This window comes from Canis lupus, chromosome 8 (genome assembly GCF_003254725.2).
Source record: "Canis lupus dingo isolate Sandy chromosome 8, ASM325472v2, whole genome shotgun sequence".
NCBI classification, from domain to species: Eukaryota; Metazoa; Chordata; class Mammalia; order Carnivora; family Canidae; genus Canis; species Canis lupus.
In genome coordinates this window covers 24,141,413-24,167,007 of record NC_064250.1, presented here as the reverse complement: position 1 = coordinate 24,167,007, position 25,595 = coordinate 24,141,413, and the positions used below count along the sequence as shown (strand labels likewise).

General features: G+C 35.6%; 1 protein-coding gene across 3 annotated transcripts in view; it reads left to right on the top strand.

Annotated features, from left to right (window-relative positions):
• MDGA2 (MAM domain containing glycosylphosphatidylinositol anchor 2) overlaps window positions 1-25,595 on the top strand; it is a 791,718-nt gene that overhangs the window by 501,029 nt on the left and 265,094 nt on the right. For all 3 annotated transcript variants that reach the window (XR_004817749.2, XR_003134750.3, XM_025442520.3), the window contains exon 5: window positions 17,565-17,697. Coding sequence is in view for 1 of the 3 variants with exons in the window: in XM_025442520.3 (XP_025298305.1) it covers window positions 17,565-17,697 (133 nt within the window). In the remaining 2 variants the exon portion in view is untranslated. The remainder of the gene's footprint in view (window positions 1-17,564; window positions 17,698-25,595) is intronic.

Genomic DNA, 25,595 nt, shown 5'->3' with positions numbered 1-25,595 from the left:
AGATATACATGTGTTCTACCACCATTTATTAAAAAGATCATTCATCACTGAATTTCTTTGACATTTAAATTGAAAATCAATTGACCCTGTATATTAGGGTCTATTTATGAACTATTTATTTTGTTCCATTGATTTATATGTCTGTCTTTATGCCAATACCACAGTGTCTTAATTATTGTGGCTTTATAGTAAATCTTGAAATCAGAAAGAATAAATCTCCCAACTATGTCCATTTTTTTCAAAACTGATTTTGATGTTTTAGCCTTATATTTCCACTTAAATTTTAGGATAATTTTGTCAATTCCTACCAAAAGTCTAATAAGATTTTGAATAAAGTTGTTTTGAATCTGTAGATGAGTTTAAGGAGATTGCTTTTGAACAGAGGATGATGGATATTGGCGATGTATTATTATAAAGCAAAGAAAAACTTGATCCTCCTCATTTTTATTTTAGTGCTTTATCATGTGTAATATTGCTTTATGAACAATCTGAGAGCATATTTAAAATTTTTCAGTTAATTTTATTTAGTCATCAACTTGTGAGATACAATTTTTGAGTCTCTTTGTGCATATGTATGTTTATCGTAAGTGTATAGCAAGCTGGCCATTTACTTGAGAAATTCTGAAGAGTTTCTTATAAAGAAATTACATCTCATGGGCCAGGCAGCCATGTGTAGGTAGCCACCTGGAAGACCCAGGGTTTCTTTTTTAATGGGCATAATCGGTTTACTTTTGTGCAGGAAACAAATTCAAATGTTCACTGAGACTAATCTGGTAACATATATGTGTAAATCTTGTAATATGAAAATAAGAATTGATGAAGCTTGCTGTGCATGCCCACATCTTAGAAACCAATACAGTGCCCGTTGTTGCCAGAGATCTGTATTTGGCCCTCTGGGCTGCCATTTTGGAGTTCTGTTTAAATACACAATTTCTCCAGAAGGGATGCAGTTAGTACTTATGATAATATTACTACATGACTTCAAATATAGACAGCTAAAGAATGGGCAGAGTTTCTCTAAAAGTTCTGTTGAATGACAAATTTAGAATTAATAGATTGATAATTTCAGGGCTAGAATTTTTATAATACAGATGAACATGATGCAGGGCCTCCCCCCCTTCCCCCCCCCCCCCCCCCCGCCATGAATCTTCTTGATGGCAAACAACAACCTCTTTTTAGCTTCTTGCCACCTTGGAAATTTGGAAGGACTGTGAATTATGGTTGGCAGTAGAAAGCAGCAAAATGAACTTAGCTTGTGGTCTTTATTTTCACAATGATAAAATGTAATTTCTATGTAGGTTCTAATTTACAGTGTTACCATATGTAGTTGTTTTTCTCTACATTGGAAGATAAAGTCACACATTTCTAAGTAACTATCCAGAATTATGTTACTGAATTAAAGGCATTAATTGTTTAGTCTACATATCAAATTTGCTCTAGATTTAAAATTAATTTTGTGTTGTATCCTTGAAATAGTTCCCAAATAAAGAATTTGGTATTTGTAATGAGATAGGAATAGTATTTAATTTTCTTTTGCTTATTCTGCCTGTTTTTATATGTATTTATGTAAATTATAAAATTCTTAGCTGTTCTTGATTTCTTGGTTGGTTGTTCCCTATCAACTACCATGTGTACTTTATGTTGGAAAAACTTTCCATATTAGCACCATTTGTATTGTAGTACTTTAGTAATATTTTAAATTATTTCCATAGATCCTGTGGCCTGTGGCTTCAAAGTGTAAAGAAGATCCAGTTAAAATAACTTAGATCCATTATGTGTAAGATATGGAAAACTCTCTGCCAGAGATATAGAAGTTACTAGGCATGGCTCCTCCTCTGCTAACTTTGTTGATCTGTATGGGGAGGACTTAAAGTAAATAATCATTATGATACAAAGTAAAAATCATTGTCAACATAGAGGCACAGAATAATGCCACTGAGAGACCACTCAAGGTGGAAAACAATAGTACATAAAATAATGCAGAAAGAAGACAATATCTCTTAAGATAGGCTGTGTGTCTCTGGTTGGCTGGAACAACAATTGGTATAGATGGGAAACAGTGGACTGTAAAGCTGGGGCAGTATACTGGGACTATGTTATAGAATGATTCACATTACAGATCATAGTGTGCTTATTTTTTAACATTAGAAAGTTAATTTTTTAAGGATACTATGTTTTGCTCTTCAATAATAATGTCTTGTTTTTATTAAATAGAATTTTCCCATTCATATTAAGTTAATTACATCCATTTGAATCAAATATTTATTTGATCATTCTGTTGAGTGAGAAAATCTTATTTATACTTTTTTATATAGCTCATGTTTCTGAGGTGAAATTGGCCTGAGTTCCTAAGTCTGAGAGAATTTATAAGAATCTAATGTAATAAGGGGCACCTGGGCACCTCAATCAGTTAAGTGTCTGCCTTCTGCTCAGGTTGTGATCCCAGGTTCCTGGGATGGAGTTCTAGATCTGGCTGCTTGCCTAGCAGGAAGTCTGCTTTTTCCTCTACTCCCCACCCCTGTTCTCTCTCTCTCTCTCTCAAATAAATAAAATCTTTTTAAAAAGAATATAATGCAATAAGTTTAAGAGGAATAATTATGCATTTATACTTCCACTCAATATTGAAGATGTAAGCTAACATACAGTGTCAGTTTATAAGTTCGTAATAAATTAGCTGCTAGAGATAGAAAAATTATTGTGAACTAAAAGGTTTTAATTTTTTACTGATAGCTGAAAATAAATATTTGAAAAGTTCTAAGTTCTTTTATAAGGAAATTAGAACTCGTGCTTGAGACTGTGGGTATTATTTCACTATACAATGTCAACATTGGTAAGGGCCACAGACTAATACATAAAATGCCTTCTCTTTTTTATTTTATTTATAAAAAGTAGATTTAAAAGCTTAAATATAGGTGTTGCAAATAATTTGGTCAATATTAAAGAAATATTTACTTAAATATTACAAACTACACACATTTTTGCTATTTTTCTAGAACTTTCATAAAGATATTCATGACATCATCTTGTGTATTGTAATTACACCATCTAATTACAAGACTGAACATATTTACATCAATTACATAATTAGTTATAATTAGGCTAATTAGACTAATTATATAATTAGACAATAATCAACTGAAAATTCCTTTTTACAAATCATGGAAATTCACATGCAAAAAACCTTCTATCATCACAGAATATTAAATGTATATGAGCAAAAGAATAAAATTAATGTTATGTGATTAAACCAGTTAAAAGTAGTCATCTAAATAATTATAAATGTATACATTCAAATATATATACATGCTATTTGATAGCATATATATGCACACATATATTGATATTTTATGTTTTATTATGCATTATGCTATACATTTTTTAAATATTATGGATTTTGGGAGCTGTTTCTTGAGGGGAACAGGGTCATCCTTAATGCCTTCATCATTTCCTGAATGTAGTGAATTAATTAAGTAGGTAAGGTTCAAATTCTCCCATAACTCTGCATGTTATTTTCTGTATTCCTTCAATAGGCTTTGTCAGTATTAGCTCTTTTCACTATGACATGCTGCCTAGGTTTACATATCTTGGTACTCTGTTTTCTGACTACTAGATATAAATTAAGTAACTTAGCTCACCCAGAGTAATTCTCCAATCCTATGATATCTAAATCCTTCGGATATCATGGATCTAGAGTGCACAGTAAAAGTTATTCTTTCTCTTTTGTCTTTTTTTCTCATGTGCCCATTTTGCTGTTCTTGTTCTGCATAAGAATTAACTAAAATATGCTGTGTGCAAACCATTATATTTATTGGGCCATACTTGTGGAAATCATCTCAAGGGGTAACATGAATTCTCTTTTTAAGCCTTAAAAATATTACTTCCTATTTGTATCGTTACTTTCAGATAATGTAAACACCAGGCACATACCTAACTACAGAACCATAGGTATACAAAACATTTCAAGAATACATCCAGTACTGGGGCACCTGGGTAGTTCAGTGGTTGAGCATCTGCCTTTGGCTCAGGTCATGATCCCGGGGTCCTGGGATTGAGTCCCACATCAGGCTTCCCCACAGGGAGCCTCCTTCTCCCTCTGCCTATGTCTCTGCCTCTCTCTGTGTGTCTCTCATGAATAAATAAATAAAATCTTTAAAAAAGTAAAGAATATGTCCACTACAGTAATGACCTCTATATTTTAATGACCAAAGTATCTTTGCTGTTGGTTCACATATATCTGATTGTTTTATATGTATTTTAATACCTAAAATATATCTTTTATGTATTTCCTTCCCTTGTGGCTTACTCCCCATTTACATTTCTAATTCATAACTGACTTTAATCCTGTGGGTGGCCCCTAACTCAGCTTTATAAATCTATGTTTCAGCCTCTCCTAATGTTAAGATTTTTTATTCCCCTAATGTTAAGAATTTATTACTATTTGAGTCAATATGGTTAAAAACTGTTTACTGAAAACTTATGTGCAAGACAATGAGTTGGCTCTATTTTTTTCTAGTCAGAAGTCTACTGAATTGACAACATGTACCGCACAAATGATAGAGGTGGAACTCAAAGGGAAGTTATCTTCCTGGAAAAGGCAGATCAATACAAATATATAATGCAGAAAAAAAGCAAAATAAAAGCTGTATACATATATGTTATATATATGTGTGTGTATATGTGTGTGTGTGTGTGTGTGTATACAGAAAACATATACAATTCGTCCCCGATTTAGGATGGTTCAATTTATGCTTTTTCAACTTTACAATGATGTGAAAGTGATACTCTTCAATAGAAACCGTACTTCAGATTTTGAAGTTTGATCTTTTCAGAACTAACAATATGCAGTTAGATACTCTCTTTGTGATCCTGGGCAGCATCAGTGAGCCACAGTGCCCAGTCAGCCACGTGATCACGAGAGTAAACAACTGATTCCCATATAGCCATGCTGCTTTTCATGTTAAGTATCATATTCAATAAATTACTCAAGATATTCAACACTTCATTATAAAATAGGCTTTATGTTAGATGAGTTTGCCCAAGTGTAGGCTGATGTAAGAGTTCTGGGCATGTTTAAAGTAGATTAGGCTAAGTTATGACATTTGGTATATTAAGTATATTAAATGCATTTTCAACTTATGATATTTTATTTAAATTCAGTTAATTAACATATAACTTATTATTAGTTGCAGAGGTAGAGTCAACCTATGATATTTTCAACTTAGGATGAGTTTATCAAAGATCATTGTCTCTTCGCGGCATTATATCAAGAAACAGAATTTCCAAGCACATCATTCCCTCTATGGTTGTAGTTAATTTTAAGTCAAGAAACTGGCTATTGCTTAATATTTGACAGACAGGAAGTACTGTCACCAGCATAACATTTAAAGGAATTGACTTTTTTTCATATAATTTTTATTTTTTACCAAGAACAGGGAGAAGCAGAAGAGTTGGCCGTGTATCTATTCTAATAGTCCAAGTGAAAATACTTCAATGTAGAAAAATTAGAGACAGAATCGGTATCTAATTGATTATTAATATGACAAGTTTTATAGAAACGGTAGAGAGGGACACCTGGGTGGCTCAGCAGTTGAGCATCTGTCTTTGGGTCAAGGCATGACCCCGGGACCAGGAATCAAGTCCCACATCAGGTTCCCCACAGGGAGCCTGCTTCTTCTTCTGCCTATGTCTCTGCTTCTCTCTCTTTTTGTGTCTCTCATGAATAAATAAATAAAGTATTTTAAAAAAGGGAATAGAGAAGTGAGAAAGTAATGAGGGTGATACAAGAAATATAGCAATCTAACCAAAGGACCAAGTGCTTAGAGAAAAAGAATGAAGTCTAATTTTTATAGATTTTATATTTTTGCCTTTTATTTTAGAAGTCATTATGATTATATATTATGACATTTCTTCTTGAAGGATATGATGGTTGGAAAAGACTAAACTTTAAATGCATTCTGTCAAACAACAGATATTTATTAAGCAATGGATATGAAAAGTTTCTTACTATGTATTGTTTGAGAAACAGGGTGACTATCTTAGGGGCCTTAAGATTCAGTTAAAGAACATAAGGTAATAATTAAATGGTAACTCATAAACAAACACTAAATAGCGATTTACAAATAGATGTCTTAGCATACAAATATAATAAAAGTTCCAAAGAAAATGAAAATTTACTTCTAATTGAGAAGGTCAGAAAAGACTATAGAATGTCTACAATTTTTTTTTTTGAACCGCACTTCAGTTAAGACAGGAATGAAAAAGATGCATATTAGGGGGTAGGGTGTGTTCTCTCTCTCTCTCTCTCTCTCTCTCTCAAAGATTATTTATTTTAATGGGGAGAGGCTTAGGGAGAGGGAGAAAGAGAATCCTCTCAAGCAGCCCAATGCAGGGCTTGATCTCAGAACCCAGAGATCAGGACTTGAGCCAAAATCAAGAATAAGACACATCACCAACTGACCCACCCAGGTGCCCCAGGAGTGTTTTCTTAAAAGATGACAGAGTTGGATATTATAAAAAGATAGCTCAAATAGTGATGAAACTAATTTGATGGGAATAAGGAGTTTGAGGAATAAGGAAAAACTAATTTTGCTTAGACTACATAGGGTCTCAAATGACAAACTAGCATTTTTGCAATGGTATTTCAGATAAGAGCTGGTTAGAGTTTTCTAGCATGGACATGGTATGATGAACGCATGTCTGGTGGCAGCTATGGAATGATTAGAATGAAAGAGAGCTGCAGTTCTCCAGAGTAGACAGTATATTACCTTATCCAAAATGAACACTCAAGCACTGTTTGTTAAATCAATGATACATAAGGGTCTAAAGCAAATTTTATGCATAGGTTCGGAAAGGAAAGGTCATTTCATGAAAAGAAAATTAAAGAATAATCTAAAGCTCTCGACATCATCGAATGTGGGGTAATGAGAAACCTAAAAAAAATGAATAGTGACAGGACTTCTGAGTCTGGATTATGGGAGAATGATGGCAGCTGGCATTAAAAATAACAACATCAGAACAGAAAATAGGTAGTGCAGCCAGTATAATGGAGTATAATAGTGAATTCACTGAGTTTAATAGGACTTTGTATGCCTAACTGATGAAAATCTCTTATCAATAGGTTATCAAGAACATGAGCTGAGGCTAGAAGTCAGAGGTGTGATAGAGGAGAGGACATGCACAAAGAGGCCAGGGGCATACAAGAGAAAAAAAAAATACAATCTTGAAATAGAAGAGGCAAGCCTAACTTGTTAGGCAAAGTATGAAGTGATTTCTTTTTGAAGGGGGGGAAGGGTAATGCAGGAAAAATAGAAGTCAATACATGACATTAATAAATATGTAAAAAGGAATGTTCAAAAAGAATTAGAAAACCAGGAGAGATTATCTTAAGAGATCCAGAGTGAAGGAAAATACAAGTGCAAGATCATAATTACTAACAAACATTGCAATTAAAAGTACAGGAAAAAATTGGAGAAGTTAGATTTTATTAATTATAATATTATTGATGATTTTTTCAAGTGTATTTTTTCTGTTGTTTGTTTAGAGATTTATCAGGAACCTATACATTGACGCTAATAAAAACTATAATAATGGATCAGATTCCACTGGGAGTATATTAGTAGAAGATTGAAGACTAAAATTCATACAATGGATAAAAAATGAAATGGAAAACAACCAAGAAGTGACTAAATTATGAAATAATTACCTACACATGGGGCTGTCAGAGTAGCAAAGGCAATCTAAAGTGTTAGAAATAAACACGGAAGTATAGAAGCATACAAAAGAAAGATGTATTGAATTGTAACAAAGGAACATCAGTAATGACATTGGTAGGTACAATTACAGTGTAGTGTTGAAATATTATTTTTAAAACATGGATTAAAATAATTTATCAGTGGAAACAGAAACAAGTACTGGCAGAATTAATTAACTCTATGTGAATAAAGAGACTTTATCACTAAATATACATCTAAATGACACTGTTTCTCCTCTGTATATATTTGAGAATCATTATCACTGTATGATTGCTTTTAGAATATTGACTATACATATATTAACATCTATTGAATTCGTATTGGGCACAAAGCAGATAATAAATCCTGGAGAAATAAATATGTGCAAAGCAAAGTCTTGAATGGCAAAATATAGGTAGTTATAGCACTTTTAATTAAAAAAGTATTCATTTACAAACCATCTCTCCTATGCTAAGTCCTGTGCTAGATGCTTGGAACATAACACTGAGAGCAGGACAGACATCCTGCCCCCAGGTACTTACTGGCAAGAGGATGAGTCTGGCAGAAAATAAATCCATTACTGAAATAAATGGAAAAACGAGAATGTATTATGAAGACGTAAAAGCACATCTCATGAAAAGAATTTCCCCTCTTCTAGAAAGTGAGGCAAAGTTACCTGTAGAAGTGAGGAGTATTGGGATCTAAGAATGAGATGAAATTGATAAGGCTAGAGAGATGAAGAGCCAAGCATGTGCAAAGGTTCTGTGGTAGAAGGAAGCTAGATGTAAGGCACTAAGAGAATGAGAGGAGACTGGTGAGGAAAGGAGAATGCAGATAATATACAGCTGACTGTCACGTTAATAGCTGTTGTGTTCATTTTAAGAACTATAGTTAAGTCATCCATGTGATTTAAGCAGAGAAATGGCATGATCAGATTTGTATATTAAAAGAATTTCTGGTTGCAGATCATTATGCTTCTGTGTGTTTGTGTGTGTGTGTGTGTGTGTTTTAAGATTGTATTTATTTTAGAGAAGGATGGAGAGGGAAGAAAAGAGGGAGAGAGAGAGAAAATCTTAAACAAGCTCCATGCCCAGTGGAGCCCTATCTGGATCTTGATCTCAAGACCCTGAGATTGTGACCCTGAGATCATGACCTGAGCTGAAACCAAGAGTCAGATGCTTAACTAACCGACTGAGACACCCAGGTACCCCGCTTGTTTGTGTTCTTAAATTATAATAAGCATCATCAAGAATTTATTAGCAGAATGTAGGGTCTAGAGCATTACATTTAAAAATAAAAAGAATGGTCAAGAATGAACATGTTTCAAAAAAAAAAAAAGAATGAACATGTTTCAAAGTCAAATGAATCTGAGAGGGAGATACTGAATATGTGAATAAGAAGTAATTGAAAGTCTAATAGTCTCATTATTAAAGAAGGAAGAGTAAATTTAGAGGAATAGATCTGAAGTTCATTTTAAGATGTTTTGGGTGTCTGTGAGACATCAAAATGTACATATTGAGGTGAAAATTTGGTCTGTGTAACTGAAACTTAAGGGAGAATTCTAGAATAGAGATAGAGACCTGAGGTGGGGCAGGAAGATAGGGCTTATAGTAGCAAGGAGAAGATCACCTCAGGAAATTTACCACTCAGAATTAGCTGTGGAACAAACAAGAGTTCCAGTGAATACCCACAGTTAAATGTTGAGAAGAGAAAGAAAATTGAAGAAATCTAAGTGGTGACAGTCACAGAGGTAGAAGGAGTAAGATATAGCAATAATCTCATTCAAAAATTATCTGAATCAACTGGTTCTTAGTATGACATTTTCTTTCAACCATGCTTTCTAACCAAACACGCACTTTTTTAGCCATTGTATTTAGTTAATATAAATGAGAACTCTGTAATACACCAAGAACATATTTTAAATTTAAGTTCTAAGGGAGTTCCTGGGTGCCACTGTAGTTGAAAGTCGGCCTTTGGCCGGGGCATGATCCCAGGGTCCAAGGATCAAGTCCTGCATCAGACTCCCTACGGGAAGCCTGTTTCTCCCTCTGCCTATGTCTCTGCCTCTCTGTGTCTCTCATGAATAAATAAAATTTAAAAAATCTTTAAATAGGGCAGTCCCGGTGGCGCAGCGGTTTAGCGCCGCCTGAATCCCAGGGTGTGATCCTGGAGACCCAGGATCGAGTCCCACATCGGGCTCCTTGCATGGAGCCTGCTTCTCCCTCTGCCTGTGTCTGTGCCTCTTTCTGTGTGTGTCTCTCATGAATAAATAAATAAAGTCTTTAAAAAAATAAAAAATAAAAAAGCTTTAAATAAATAAGTAAAAGTTCTAAAAACACACACAGTGACTATGTATATTTGTGTGGGATGTATCTGCATTTGTTTATATAGAAATAATATGTCTTTCCTAAAGAAAAATTAAAAGATAGTTTCTTAGCCCACTGGGGAAAGTAACTGACTTAAGACCAGATTTTGACAGAGAACAAATGGAATTATGGCCACAGTGCACTTGCATACTGAATGAAGGAGAGATTCATTTGACACATTTGGAAAATGAAATGTGCAGGCCTATGTGTGAGCAAGCTTTTTAGCAAATGATCAGGCAAAGCCTTTGTTACTAAGTATACTGATCCTTCTAAAGAGTGTATGAAGAATTGCAATTTTTAGGATTTGAGTAATGTTACACATAGTACATATAGAAGTTATCTGGAAAAAAAAACATTTTGCAAATTGCTATACCAGTATGATTTCACTGGGATACTGTTTACAATTTTCATAATTAAGTTACTTATGAAGAGAACTATTTTGAAAACATGTATTAATGACCTTAGAAAGTGATGAAATCTCTAAAGATCTATTTTAAATTGGGCAGTAGTTTTTTTTTTTTTTCCTTTGATTGTGGTTGTTTGTTCTGTTACTGTTTGAACAATTTCAGTGTTTTATGTGGTCTTTCCTGGCTCATCTAGAGTTTGTAAGATATTACTGGCTACCTGCCTGATTTGAGTCTATCTACAGTTTTGCAGATTTACCTGGAAGATCTAGACCTTTAACTTCTGAAAACTAAAACAGCAAGAACGATAATGATTTAGAAACATTCATGAATGCTTCTTTAAGGCCGTTTTACATCTGTCATCTGTCATTGATATGTATCCACAAAATATTTATTTATTTTTTTAATAAATTTATTTTTTATTGGTGTTCAATTTACCAACATACAGAATAACACCCAGTGCTCATCCCGTCAAGTGCCCCACCAAGTGCCCGTCACCCATTCACCCCCACCCCCCACCCTCCTCCCCTTCCACCACCACTAGTTCGTTTCCCAGAGTTAGGAGTCTTCATGATCTGTCTCCCTTTCTGATATTTCCCACACATTTCTTCTCCCTTCCCTTATATTCCCTTTCACTATTATTTATATTCCCCAAATGAGTGAGAACATATAATGTTTGTCCTTCTCCGATTGACTTACTTCACTCAGCATAATACCCTCCAGTTCCATCCACGTTGAAGCAAATGGTGGGTATTTGTCGTTTCTAATGGCTGAGTAATATTCCATTGTATACATAAACCACATCTTCTTTATCCATTCATCTTTCGTTGGACACCGAGGCTCCTTCCACAGTTTGGCTATCGTGGCCATTGCTGCTATAAACATCGGGGTGCAGGTGTCCCGGCGTTTCATTGCATCTGTATCTTTGGGGTAAATCCCCAGCAGTGCAATTGCTGGGTCGTAGGGCAGGTCTATTTTTAACTCTTTGAGGAACCTCCACACAGTTTTCCAGAGTGGCTGCACCAGTTCACATTCCCACCAACAGTGTAAGAGAGTTCCCCTTTCTCCACATCCTCTCCAACATTTGTTGTTTCCTGCCTTGTTAATTTTCCCCATTCTCACTGGTGTGAGCTGGTATCTCACTGTGGTTTTGATTTGTATTTCCCTGATGGCAAGTGATGCGGAGCATTTTCTCATGTGCATGTTGGCCATGTCTATGTCTTCCTCTGTGAGATTTCTCTTCATGTCTTTTGCCCATTTCATGATTGGATTGTTTGTTTCTTTGGTGTTGAGTTGAATAAGTTCTTTATAGATCTTGGAAGCTAGCCCTTTATCTGATATGTCATTTGCAAATATCTTCTCCCATTCTGTAGGTTGTCTTTTAGTTTTGTTGACTGTATCCTTTGCTGTGCAAAAGCTTCTTATTTTGATGAAGTCCCAATAGTTCATTTTGCTTTTGTTTCTTTTGACTTTGTGGATGTATCTTGCAAGAAGTTACTGTGGCCGAGTTCAAAAGGGTGTTGCCTGTGTTCTCTAGGATTTTGATGGAATCTTGTCTCACATTTAGATCTTTCATCTATTTTGAGTTTATCTTTGTGTGTGGTGAAAGAGAGTGGTCTAGTTTCATTCTTCTGCATGTGGATGTCCAATTTTCCCAGCACCATTTATTGAAGAGACTGTCTTTCTTCCAATGGATAGTCTTTCCTCCTTTATTGCATATTAGTTGACCATAAAGTTGAGGGTCCACTTCTGGGTTCTCTATTCTGTTCCATTGATCTATGTGTCTGTTTCTGTGCCAGTACCACACTGTCTTCATGACCACAGCTTTGTAGTACAACCTGAAATCTGGCATTGTGATGCCCCCAGATATGGTTTTCTTTTTTAAAATTCCCCTGGCTATTCGGGGTCTTTTCTGATTCCACACAAATCTTAAAATAATTTGTTCTAACTCTCTGAAGAAAGTCCATGGTATTTTGATAGGGATTGCATTAAACATGTAAATTGCCCTGGGTAGCATTGACATTTTCACAATATTAATTCTGCCAATCCATGAGCATGGAATATTTTTCCATCTCTTTGTGTCTTCCTCAATTTCTTTCAGAAGTGTTCTATAATTTTTAGGGTATAGATCCTTTACCTCTTTGGTTAGGTTTATTCCTAGGTATCTTATGCTTTTGGGTGTGATTGTAAATGGGATTGACTCCTTAATTTCTCTTTCTTCAGTCTCATTGTTAGTGTATAGAAATGCCACTGATTTCTGGGCACTGATCTTTGTATCCTGCCACGCTACCAAATGCTGTATGAGTTCTAGCAATCTTGGGGTGGAGACTTTTGGGTTTTCTAGGTAGGGTATCATGTCATCGGCGAAGAGGGAGAGTTTGACTTCTTCTTTGCCAATTTGAATGCCTTTAATGTCTTTTTGTTGTCTGATTGCTGAGGCTAGGACTTCCAGTACCATGTTGAATAGCAGTGGTGAGAGTGGACATCCCTGTCTTGTTCCTGATCTTAGGGGAAAGGCTCCCAGTGCTTCCCCATTGAGAATGATATTTGCTGTGGGCTTTTCATAGATGGCTTTTAAGATGTTGAGGAATGTTCCCTCTATCCCTACACTCTGAAGAGTTTTGATCAGGAATGGATGCTGTATTTTGTCAAATGCTTTCTCTGCATCTAATGAGAGGATCATATGGTTCTTGGTTTTTCTCTTGCTGATACGATGAATCACATTGATCGTTTTATGAGTGTTGAACCAGCCTTGTGTCCTGGGGATAAATCCTACTTGGTCATGGTGAATAATTTTCTTAATGTATTGTTGGATCCTATTGGCCAGTATCTTGTTGAGAATTTTTGCATCCATGTTCATCAGGGATATTGGTCTGTAATTCTCCTTTTTGGTGGGGTCTTTGTCTGGTTTTGGAATTAAGGTGATGCTGGCCTCATAGAGCAAATTTGGAAGTACTCCATCTCTTTCTATCTTTCCAAACAGCTTTAGTAGAATAGGTATGGTTTCTTCTTTAAACGTTTGATAGAATTCCCCTGGGAAGCCATCTGGCCCTGGACTTTCGTGTCTTGGGAGGTTTTTTAATGACTGCTTCAATTTCCTCCCTGGTTATTGGCCTGTTCAGGTTTTCTATTTCTTCCTGTTCCAGTTTTGGTAGTTTGTGGCTTTCCAGAAATGCGTCCATTTCTTCTAGATTGCCTAATTTATTGGCGTATAGCTGTTCATAATATGTTTTTAAAATCGTTTGTATTTCCTTGGTGTTGGTAGTGATCTCTCCTTTCTCATTCATGATTTTATTAATTTGAGTCTCCTTTCTCTTCTTTTTAAAGGCTGGCTAATGGTTTATCTATCTTATTAATTCTTTCAAAGAACCAACTCCTGGTTCTGTTGATCTGTCCACAGTTCTTCTGTTCTCGATTTCGTTGAGTTCTGCTCGAATCTTTATTAACTCTCTTCTTCTCCTGGGTGTAGGATCTATTTGCTGTTTTTTTTCTCTAGCTCCTTTATGTGTAAGGTTAGCTTTTGTATTTGAGTTCTTTCCAGTTTTTGAATGGATACTTGTATTGCGATGTATTTCCCCCTTAGGACTGCTTTTGCTGCATCCCAAAGATTTTGAACAGTTGTATTTTCATTCTCATTAGTTTCCATGATTCTTTTTAATTCTTCCTTAATTTCCTGGTTGACCCTTTCATCTTTTAGCAGGATGGTCCTTAATCTCCACGTGTTTGAGATCCTTCCAGACTTCTTGTTGTGATTTAGTTCTAATTTCAAGGCATTATGGTCTGAGAATATGCAGGGGATGATCCCAGTCTTTTGGTATTGGTTCAGACCCGATTCGTGACCCAGTATGTGGTCTATTCTGGAGAAAGTTCCATGTGCACTTGAGAAGAATGTGTATTCAGTTGAGTTTGGATGTAAAGTTCTGTAGATATCTGTGAAATCCATCTGGTCCAGTGTATCATTTAAAGCTCTCATTTCTTTGGAGATGTTGTGCTTAGAAGACCTATCGAGGGTAGAAAGAGCTAGATTGAAGTCACCAAGTATAAGTGTATTATTATCTAAGTATTTCTTCACTTTGGTTATTAATTGATATATTTGGCAGCTCCCACATTCGGGGCATATATATTGAGGATTGTTAAGTCCTCTTGTTGTATAGATCTTTTAATTATGATATACTGTCCCTCTTCATCTCTCACTACAGTCTTCGGGGTAAATTTTAGTTTATCTGATATAAGGATGGCTACCCCTGCTTTCTTTTGAGGACCATTCGAATGGTAAATGGTTCTCCAACCTTTTATTTTCAGGCTGTAGGTGTCCCTCTATCTAAAATGAGTCTCTTGTAGACAGCAAATAGATGGGTCCTGCTTTTTTATCCAATCTGAAACCCTGCTTCTTTTGATGGGGTCATTAAGCCCGTTCACATTCAGAGTTACTATTGACAGATATGAGTTTAGTGTCACCATGATATCTATTCAGTCCTTGTTTTTGTGGATTGTTCCACTGAAGTTCTTCTTAAAGGGGAATTTTAAGAGTCCCCCTTAAAATTTCTTGCAGAGCTGGTTTGGAGGTCACATATTCTTTCAGTTCCTGCCTGTCTTGGAAGCTCTTTATCTCTCCTTCCATTTTGAATGAGAGCCTTGCTGGATAAAGTATTCTTGGTTGCATGTTCTTCTCATTTAGGACCCTGAATATATCCTGCCAGCCCTTTCTGGCCTGCCAGGTCTCTGTGGAGAGGTCTGCTATTACCCTAATACTCCTCCCCATAAAAGTGAGGGATTTCTTGTCTCTTGTGGCTTTAAGGATCTTCTCTTTATCTTTGGAATTTGCAAGCTTCACTATTAAATGTCGAGGTGTTTGACAGATTTTATTGATTTTAGCGGGGGGGAATCTCCCTATTTTCTGGATCTGAATGCCTGTTTCCCTTCCCAGATTAGGAAAGTTTTCAGCTAGGATTTGTTCAAATACATATTCTGGCCCTCTGGCCCTTTCGGCACCCTCAGGAACCCCAATCAAACGTAGGTTTTTCTTTCTCAGGCTGTCGTTTATTTCCCTTAATCTGTCTTCATGGTCTTTTAATCGTCTGTCTCTTTTTTCCTCAGTTTCCCTCTTTGCCATCAACTTGTCTTCTATGTCACTCACTCGTTTTTCCACCTCGTTCACCCTCGTCATTAGGACTTCTAGTTTGGATTGCATCTCATTCAATTGATTTTTAATTTCTGCCTGATTGGATCTAAATTCTGCAGTCATGAAGCCTCTTGAGTCCTTTATGCTTTTTTCTAGAGCCACCAGTAGCTGTATAATAGTGCTTCTGAACTGGCTTTCTGACATTGAATTGTAATCCAGATTTTGTAACTCTGTGGGAGAGAGGACTGTTTCTGATTCTTTCTTTTGAGGTGAGGTTTTCCTTCTAGTCATTTTGCTCAGTGCAGAGTGGCCAAAACCAAGATGTATTGGGAAAAGGAGAAAAAGAGAGGAGAGAAAGAAGGAAAGAAAAGAGAAAAAGAAATAAGGAAGAAAAAAAGAAAAAAAGAAGAAAAAGAGAAAGAAAAAGAAAGGAAAAAAGGGTGGGGGAAGGAAACAAATCAAAAAGCAGAACAAAACAAAACAAAACAAAACAGAAAACAAACAAAAACAAATACGGGGGAGTATCTTCTGATTCTGTGTACTTTAAGTCCCTTGGCTTCTCCTGGAAGTTGTCCATCTAGCTGGTCTTCTGGGGGAGGGGCCTGTTGTGCTGATTTTCAGGTGTTAGCAGTTGGGGGAGCTGCTCTGCCCCTGCCTGGTGCAGGGCTCAGTGGGGGTTGTTTACCCCGTGAGGCCGCAGGAGGAACAGCCCCAGTGGCGGGGCAGCTCTGGAAACCTGGATTCAGCTCCGGCAGGAACTCCGTCTGCAGGGCCTGGAGGCTCCGGGGCGGGGCCGCTGATCCGCTCAGCTCGGGGCAGGAGCGTCCTCGCTGTCCTGGGCCCTCCCGGCCTCTGCCTGTCCCGGGGGAGGCCGGATCCTGGGCTGTGTCCCGGCGCCCTGTGCTCCGGAGCCTGCGCTGCTGGATTCGCGCTCCCGCCCAGCAGCCCCCTCCGCGGAGCCAGCCCCGAGCCCCCCGAGCTGCTCCGGTCCCGCCGCCCGCGCTGCAGCCCTTAGGGAGCTCGGCGCACTCTCCCGGGGCGCAGGTCCCTGTTAGTGTCCCCGGGAGCCCGAGGGCATCCCCGCCCTCCTGGGTCCTGCTCCACCTCCCCGCGAGCCCCTTTCCGCCCGGGAAGGTCGGTGCAGCTCCTGCGTCTCCGGGACGGGGCTCTCCTGTCCTGGGGACACTCGCCCCGGCCTCAGCCCGGCTCCTCGCGGGCCCCTCCCCCTTGGAGGCCTTTGTTTCTTTACTTCTTTTTCCCCATCTTCCTACCTGGATAGAAGCACGAACTCTTCTCACTGTTGCATTCTAGGTGTTCTCTCTTTAATTCTCAGGCTGAATTCGTAGATTTTCAGGATGATTTATTTGAAGGTTATCTAGGTAATTTGGTGGGGACAGGTGACTTGGGGACCCTACTCTTCCACCATCTTGCCCCTCCTCCCAAAAATATTTATGTATATAAAGTTAATTGCCTGTCATTAGATTGACTTTGATAACTTTGTTCTACCAACAGTGTTTCATTTATTGGCTCTTCTTCAGAATCCATTCCTTTGAAATCATTTCATGTGGAAGTCTGCATAGATTGCAGCATTTGTTGAATAAACTCCATTATTAAGTACACTGTTCTGATCTTTGCACAATAATTTGCATAACTACCACCAGAAATAGATTTCTCCCCCTAGGAAGCTGGTTTGCAAAGAAAACATTATGAATTTTCATTGTACTCTGTTAGTTTCTATCTCTGGGCACATTACAGTATTATTTTTAAATGCGTGTTTTTTGGTTTTTTTTTTTTTTGTTTTTTTTTTTTTTAGGGCATTTTCCTTAAAAAGATAAGACAGTCTGCCACATTTTGAAAAATACATGATTTAATACAAATTTAATGCCATTCATTCATTTTGGTTACCATTGACTTTTTCTAATGACCTTTTCTACATTTTCAGGGTGAAACCAAGATCTTAAAACTAAAGAATCTTCGACCTCAGGACTATGCTAATTATAGCTGCATTGCTTCAGTGAGGAATGTATGTAATATTCCTGATAAGATGGTGTCATTTAGACTTTCCAATAAAACAGGTATGGAGCGATCTCTCAATGTTTTATGTCTGTTATACACAACTAATGTTTAAAAAGGTTAAGCTTCATATAGACCAAATGATTTCTGTGGTATATGTGGGAACAAGTCATCTCTGCTCCCCACCCCCGAGAAGACTGTGATATCTAAAATGCTATTGGTAAATGCACACTGTAAAGTTTAATTGCAGTATGTTCCCATGTAGTGTTTGTTTATGTAACATATAAAATTATAGTTCCTTAAAATTGTGTATTCATAAATGTCATAGTCATGGCCATATCCTTTTTAAAGAACTTCTGAGAAATATTAAATTCTCCATATAAAAATTTATGGTCTAAATTGCTAAAAGTGTTTTGTGATTCCAAAGCTAAATAAAAGAATCTCTCTCTTACCCTGTTTCAAGTCAAGAAAGTTAATTGGTAATTTCAGGTAGGTGTTTTTAGGAAAGTATTTTTGTAGAAAATGTCAAAACATTAGCATGATTGTGACTTAAGTTAGTCTGTGTTTAGTAATAAAGACCTCAGAATAACTGCAAGCATATTAAGGAGGAATTGCTAAATGAAAGAGCAGAGAGAGAGCGTGGGAATGGATTGTCTTTTGCACGAGTGTGTGCAAAGAATCACCATAATAAATTAAAATTTGAGCTGGTTTTGAGAAACTTTCAGTGGCAGTTAATGTAAATTTTTACTTTCAAATAATGTTATTAAAATAGTTTTAAAAATAATTTTCTTGTTAACAAAAATCTCGCAAAGTGTGGGTTTGGTGTGCCTAGGTATACGTTTTGATTCTGCTGCTTATTAGCTCATGGATCTTCTGGAGCAAATCGCTTCATACTTATTTGTCTTGGTTTCCTCACAAAATTATAACGTTGTAGGGAAGAGTTAATGAGTTAAGATACATAAAGCACATGGAACATAATTTGTCAATTTTCCAATAGAAGGAACTTTATTGGAAGACGGGACTTTATTGGAAGATGAAGAAAACATGTGCTCAAATGTTGATTCCTCAACATAAGTTCCATTGAGTTGTTAAAATTTTGAAAGATAATTTTTAAAATGTATTCATTCATGTATTCGTCAGAGACATATTGAGTTCCTATTATGGGTCTGCAATGATACTTGCTAAGATGTAAATTGCCTTATACTAGAGAAAAGCTTTAGTAAGAGAACGGGTAAAAGTCATTAGTGGAAGGTAAAAGAAGAATGTGGGAGATTAAAATAAACTTTATTAAGAAGGATGAGAAAGGCTTGCAGGAGAGGGCACCTGGGTGGCTCAGTGGTTGAATGTCCGCGGATCACGGGGTCCTGGGACTGAATCCCACATCAGGCTCCCCCCTGGGAGCCTGCTTTTCCCTCTGCCTATGCCTCTGCCTCTTCTTTGTGTCTCTCATGAATAAATAAGTAAAATCTTAAAAAAAAAAAAAAGAGGGAAACTACGTTACAGGAAAAAGATACAAATATAAAATCTAAGTGGACCTAACACATGCAAGGTTAATAGTCTCATTTCACTTAAAAAAAGAAGAAATAGGATATTGAGAAATAAATATCAGAGGTTAACATAGAAGAAATGGGTGTAATTATGCTGTTGTTCTTGGCATGAAATACTTGGTGAATTATTATATTATAATAATTATATTATTATAATTTTGTTTTTCTCAGTTTCTTTAATGTATTTTTAAAATACACATGATCCAGAGAGAAAAATTAGAAATAAAATGGAAGTAGGTCCTATGGGATGGGTAAAGGTATTCCAGTAGAATAAGAACAAAGAGAATAGGTATATTATTACATATGTTACAACTTTGCCCTTGAGCTGTGCTTTATTACTTTCAAAAGTATTTCACATTTACTATCTCAGTTTATCTTTATAACTACTGGGATGTAATCAGGTAGATTTTTTTTGTGTTTTGTTTGTCTCTTTTATCATGTCTTTATCATTCGACCTGTAACACACTGGCCTATATTGATTAAGGTATCCTCTTTAGATTGTTTTGAGAATGAACTAAATCAACTAGAAACAACATTTCTTTAAGGACTGGGAGGTACAATAAAATCATACTTAACATTTTTTCTGCTACAGGAATGTATATTTTTATTAATTGTCAAAGTCCCACAGCTACTAATGAGTGGGGACAAAATTTATCCCAATGATTGAAGAGTTATTTTAAATAGGAGACTGACTAGCTATTCAAGACTTTTGTGGAGCCAGAGAAAATGAACCTAAATCTCAGCTAGAGTTTTATTAGGAATAAATAAGCACTTCTTTTCCTAAAGCTGAAAGAAGATTACCAAGAGGTGATAGACTTTCCAATTCCTGAGCTCTTATAAAGCAGCTGGGTGACTTTATTTCTGAGGTGATTTTTTAACAATTGTCAGCTCAGAAAACAAAGACTCACTCCCTGTTCTCTGGAGAGAGTGCAGTAACTCTGTAATATAGATGTTTTAACTCTTCAGCTTTCTGTTCCATTCTTTATTTTTAGGCTAAAGTGTTGTATATCTAGACTGAACTAACAAAATAACCTATTATTTTTCTTATAAATTATCTCACAAAAGTTTTAGATTAACATTCACTGGAAATGAACATTTGGGTTATGGTAAGTAATTGGATTTAAAAATATAAGCTGGTCCCTTTTGTGACTCTTCAATAACTATAATCAAACATGTCATGTGCCTGGTGCTTTACATATTCAAACCAGGTTTGCTTCAGCATTTTTCCCATCTGGTTGTGCTCAAAGTTGGAAGAGTTGGTGCATTTCAAATAGGTAAAAATCATTGGGGTAACTCTTAAATTACAGCAGGAATAAATTAAGCTTTCACAATCTTCATGCAAACACGTCTGTAAACAGACAAGTGCATACCGGCTAGTCCATTGCTTTCTAACACTGGGAGAGTATCAGGAGTCACCATTGCCATAATCAGTGTGAGACACAGATACTTTTTATGGTCTCACTCTTGTGACTCTTTAAATAACATAAGGTCTTATTTTTAAATCTTGGTTTGCAAAATGTCAAGTAAAATGTTGAACATATTGAGAGGGAGAACATTCTATAATAAATATTGTGGTATGTTTGATTACTTTTTGTTAATTAGTATGTTGAAGGTAACTTTGGAAATAATTTTTGTAATGGAGATGAAATAATTGACTTAAATGTATTTTTGGTAAAAATAAAATTTTCTTTTAACATCTCTATAGTAAAGGAAATTTTAATTGTCATCAGTGTATTGACTTGATTTACACAATGCCCAAATGACATAGCATATGAAGATGGGAATAGTGTCTGCTGTAGATAAAGTTTTTTAAGAGTTTTGCAGCAGAACAATAGCATCATGGAATATAGTTTTCTGGGCCGTTCCCTGTACCTGCTGAATTAGACTTTCTGTGAATGACCTGCAATACATATACACTTTAAACCACCTTTAAACCACTGTAAATGATTACTTTGGAAACAGGTTTGTCTGCATTGTTAGGGTGTTCTCCACGAATCCATTCTACTTTGTGAATAGGAACTTTTTTTTTTTTTAAGGTCTATTTTGGTAGGTCTTGTGTGGTTCAGTCACTTAAGCATCTGCCTTCTGATCAGGTCATGATCCTGGGGTCCTGAGATCAAGCACCGTGTTGGGCTTCCTGCTCAGTGGGGAGTCTGCTTTTTCCTCTCCCTCTGCCCTCCCCTCTGCTTGTGCTCTGTCTCTCCCTCTCAAATAAATAAATACAATCTTTTTTTTTTAAAGTCCATTTTTTTATAACTGCTCAGAGAAGCTCATGTTTAGATGTCATTTTAAAAGGCAATATCATCTGTAGGTTTACCAACATGTTTTCTTAACTTTCCTACTATGATTGACATTATAGTAGAGTTTAAAATTGTATGTCTACCATGGAGTATCCAATCCTTTGTTGCCTCCTGTTGATTACTTGGTATACTATGAAAAATTCTGTGTCACAGAAATGTCATGATTTATCATAGCTAATCTAGCTGTCTTAGAACTTATTATGATAATTCAAACAGTGTTATAAAACCAGAGGCGTTAGATTTATTTCTTTATCATCATAAATTTGTAGCAGGGTCCAAAGTTTGTTTGGTTATTTTTCTCCTCCCATTTGGAAGCAAAAGAATATTAGCTCTTGATTGATAAATTCTCAATGTGGCTGCATTTTTCTTCATTAAAACAGGACTTTGTTTTATTTGTAAATTTAGAATAAATTTGTAAATTTATAAATTTAGAATATTGATAAATATAAGTATATATTTTAAATTATCACAATTATGGTAAGTGAATATTATATATTAAAATTTCTCAGATTATATTTCTAACATCAGAGCGTATAGAAATTATGATAAAACAAATTTATTTTAATATATTTCAAGCACTTATATGTTGATGTCTCATGGTTTCAAAGGCAAATAAGAATTAAGTAGTTTACTTATATTAGGATAAAAAACATCTTTTATATCTGCTTGAGACATTATAATGCATTCGTTCTATAAAGAAATGGGACAGGTGGGGCTAATTTTACTTAATTACATAGGTCCTTTGATTCAGGATGCTCACACATAGCATTTGTAAAAATTATCTAATTATCTTTTTTTTAAGATTTTATTTATTTATTCATGAGACACAGAGAGAGGAAGAGACATAGGCAGAGGGAGAAGCGGGCTCCCTGGGGGAAGCCTGATGCAGGACTTGATCCTGGACCCCGGGATCACGACCTAGCCAAAGGCAGATGCTCAACCACAGAGCCACCCAGGCACCCCGATAATTCAGATTTTCTAAAAAAACAGTATTAGTACTATTAGAAACACCAACAGAACACACGTATTGTTGATAAGCTGTCATTAGAGAATGTTTCCTCTAACTCTTTTGCATGAATTTTGAAATTCAGAAGCCTTAGATTCAAATTCTGATTTTCTGAACTTGGAGATGTTATTTAGCTTATCTAAATTTATTTTTCCCCTTCCTAAATGAGGATAAAATAAAGTTTCACCTTATTCGGTTTTGTAGGCTATCAATGCTATAAAATGAAAAACTTTTTATAAAAAGTATCTGGCACATAATAAGTATAATATATAGTAGCTATAATTGGGTTGTTAACCTAGATAATAGAAAGAAGGAATAAAATGGTACTATCAGTAATCATGGTGAGATGGTGACAACAATCTTAGATTTTTTGTTAAGACAAAATACAGCTTCAACCATTGATGACTAATCTTGAAATAAATTCATAACTTTTTATAAATTACTTTTAGCAGTAGGCAAATTATATTTCTCAGAAAAATCTATAGAAATGAATACATATTCTGGTATATTTCTATCTAAACTATTATTGGCAAAAATATTTAACAGAAATAAAAATGTTATTTTGTGAAATTAATAATGGTATATAAGGAAAATTGGAAAACTTTGCAATTGTGTTGATATGCAGCAGATTCTTAATCTGAGTGCTCATTATTTCCTAAGGTAATCAAACTGATATATGTCTTATTCTCATTAATGTATCTTCAGAAATGTGAAAATACAGATGATGACTAAGCAGTGTATCTGGGGATAGAAGCAGTGGTCATTATGGGGTTTCAACTTTGGTCTTCCTGAGACTGTTTCCACAGCAACAAGGTGACCCAGATTTTCCAAAATCCTATTACCATAGTAACAAGAAGTTTGCATGTTGTTGCGATCTCCCTCCACCTGTGTATTTTGTTGTCCTAACAATGCATTTTTCTGGTTAGTTATATCCAAAGTTATACTTGGACCATGAGTTCTTGTATAAAATATTCCTCATGAACTATCAACTCTCCCAGAAGGCATCATAACCCAGACACAGTAAATATCTAAAAACAGAACAAGAATAAAAAACACTTTTAATCAATGGAAAGGAAATGCTGTATATTCATTAAAATGTATGTAAGTTATTAGCATGCTATCTTCCAACTTAACACAAATACTTTGGAGCATATCAAATAGTTTGTGTTTTAGCAAACATCTAGAATAATTCATTGGTAAGATTTTTGTAACTTTAAGGAGTTGCTATTTTTCATATGCTATTATATTATAATTAAACTGAACAATTTGAAAATTACTCATAAGAATACAAAAGTTCAAACCATGTGTTTTATAAAATTTCCTTCAGCAAGTTGAGTGAAGATATGCTAAAATGAATAATAGGATTTTTATATACCTGAAAATAATTAATTTTTAATTTCAAACTGTTTCTAGATTATGGATTTGTAGACCATGGGTTAGTACTTTTCAAAACTCTCTTGTTCTATTGAAACTGCCCAAATCGCAATATTATAGGTACTAATTAAATTGGTATAAATGCATTTTAGACTTTTTCATGGTTTTTGATTTTACTACACATAACTTCTGATACGGAATATCTCCATGATCATATACCAAAAAATTGAATTTATAGATTATTGACTCTCATGATGAAGATACAATAATTTCCATTAGTGTGTGTACCTAATTCCATTATTTATTAACTTAATACTATAATTGATTATATCAAGTGGTGTCCTTTAAGGTAACCAACCATCCCTGTTTGCCTAGACTCCGTGAAAGTCCCATCCTAGAAAACTATAATCCCAGGCAAACCAGTGATCTAATTCAACGTACAGCCTGCCTCCATATAGGATACTAGTCTTCATTACAGTTGTTAATGCTGGTGCATATAGAGCTTTGAGCAAATCTATGTAAAAAAAACTTCAGTGAGAAGATCTGGGTGTGGACCCTGGCTCTCATCAATCTGAAGTGCTATGACCAATTCTTTCAACTGTTTGAACTTGCTTTTCTGCTCAGTCATGTTGTTAATGTGCTCTGAGATGGGTTTCAGTTGATGAGAAGACGAAAATTCACTCCAAAATGTTTCATTTTTATTTAGCAAGATAACATCAACAACAATGAAAACTTAGATGAAATGAGATGGCTGCAAAGAAGTAGAATGCAGCCTCTTTACAAACAGATACTCTTAAATCTGAAGGCCCATGCAAGAAAGGTTCAGGTTTACACAATTTAAGAATATTAATACATCATTATGCTGTTATGCTTTTATTTATGGGGCCTCCATTACTATTCAGGAAAAAGCGAAGCTAATAATCTCTGAACCTAGTGCACCTATTTGAAGGAATCTTAGCAAATATTGTGCTTCTAATATTTCCTGTACACAATTTAAAGGATTCACTGGCAGGGAGGCTTTAATGTTCATCAAGAGAAGATGAAGATGCTGGCTATTGTCCTCCCTCAAGCTCTAAAGCATTTAAAATTATCAATTTTGTTTTTACCTTGTTATACATTTTGGTAAGTTTAAGTAAGATTAACCATATTACTCATAGGATTTAAGGCTCTGTGGTGTGGCTAAATTGTAGCCTTATGGTCACTTTTACTATCATGGAGTCATGGGAGCCACAAGTAGCCATAATTTAAAAAGTTCACATTGGTTCATAAAGACTTTTAGTTAAATTTGAAAGAAAGAGAGAGAGAGAGAGAGAGAGAGAGCCTGTAGTAATTTATACAGTAGTAAGGTATCTAGTGTATTGTTAAGAGGGACTGGAAGCTGAGAGGAGATTGGAAAATGGGAAATAACAGACAAGCTGAGCATCAGAAATGCATTAACATCAATCTTTTGATTTTAAGTCCAGACATAACATGTACTTTTGGTTTGCTATTGTGGCAGTTATTTCCAAAGCATCACAAAGATCTCAGCTGTTCCCTCAATTTCCATTTTCTGAAAGTCTGTTTTAAGAACTACTTTTTTTTTCTGATAGTGACATACTTCTGTTGATTTATTTGCTACTGTTGTATTCCCATAGAAAATAGGTATGTCCAATTGTTTACTAATATGCTTTAGTTTATCTTTTGAACAGCATTTCTTTCTGTCAGCTCCTCTTAGTCACTGTGCTTTTGTTGCT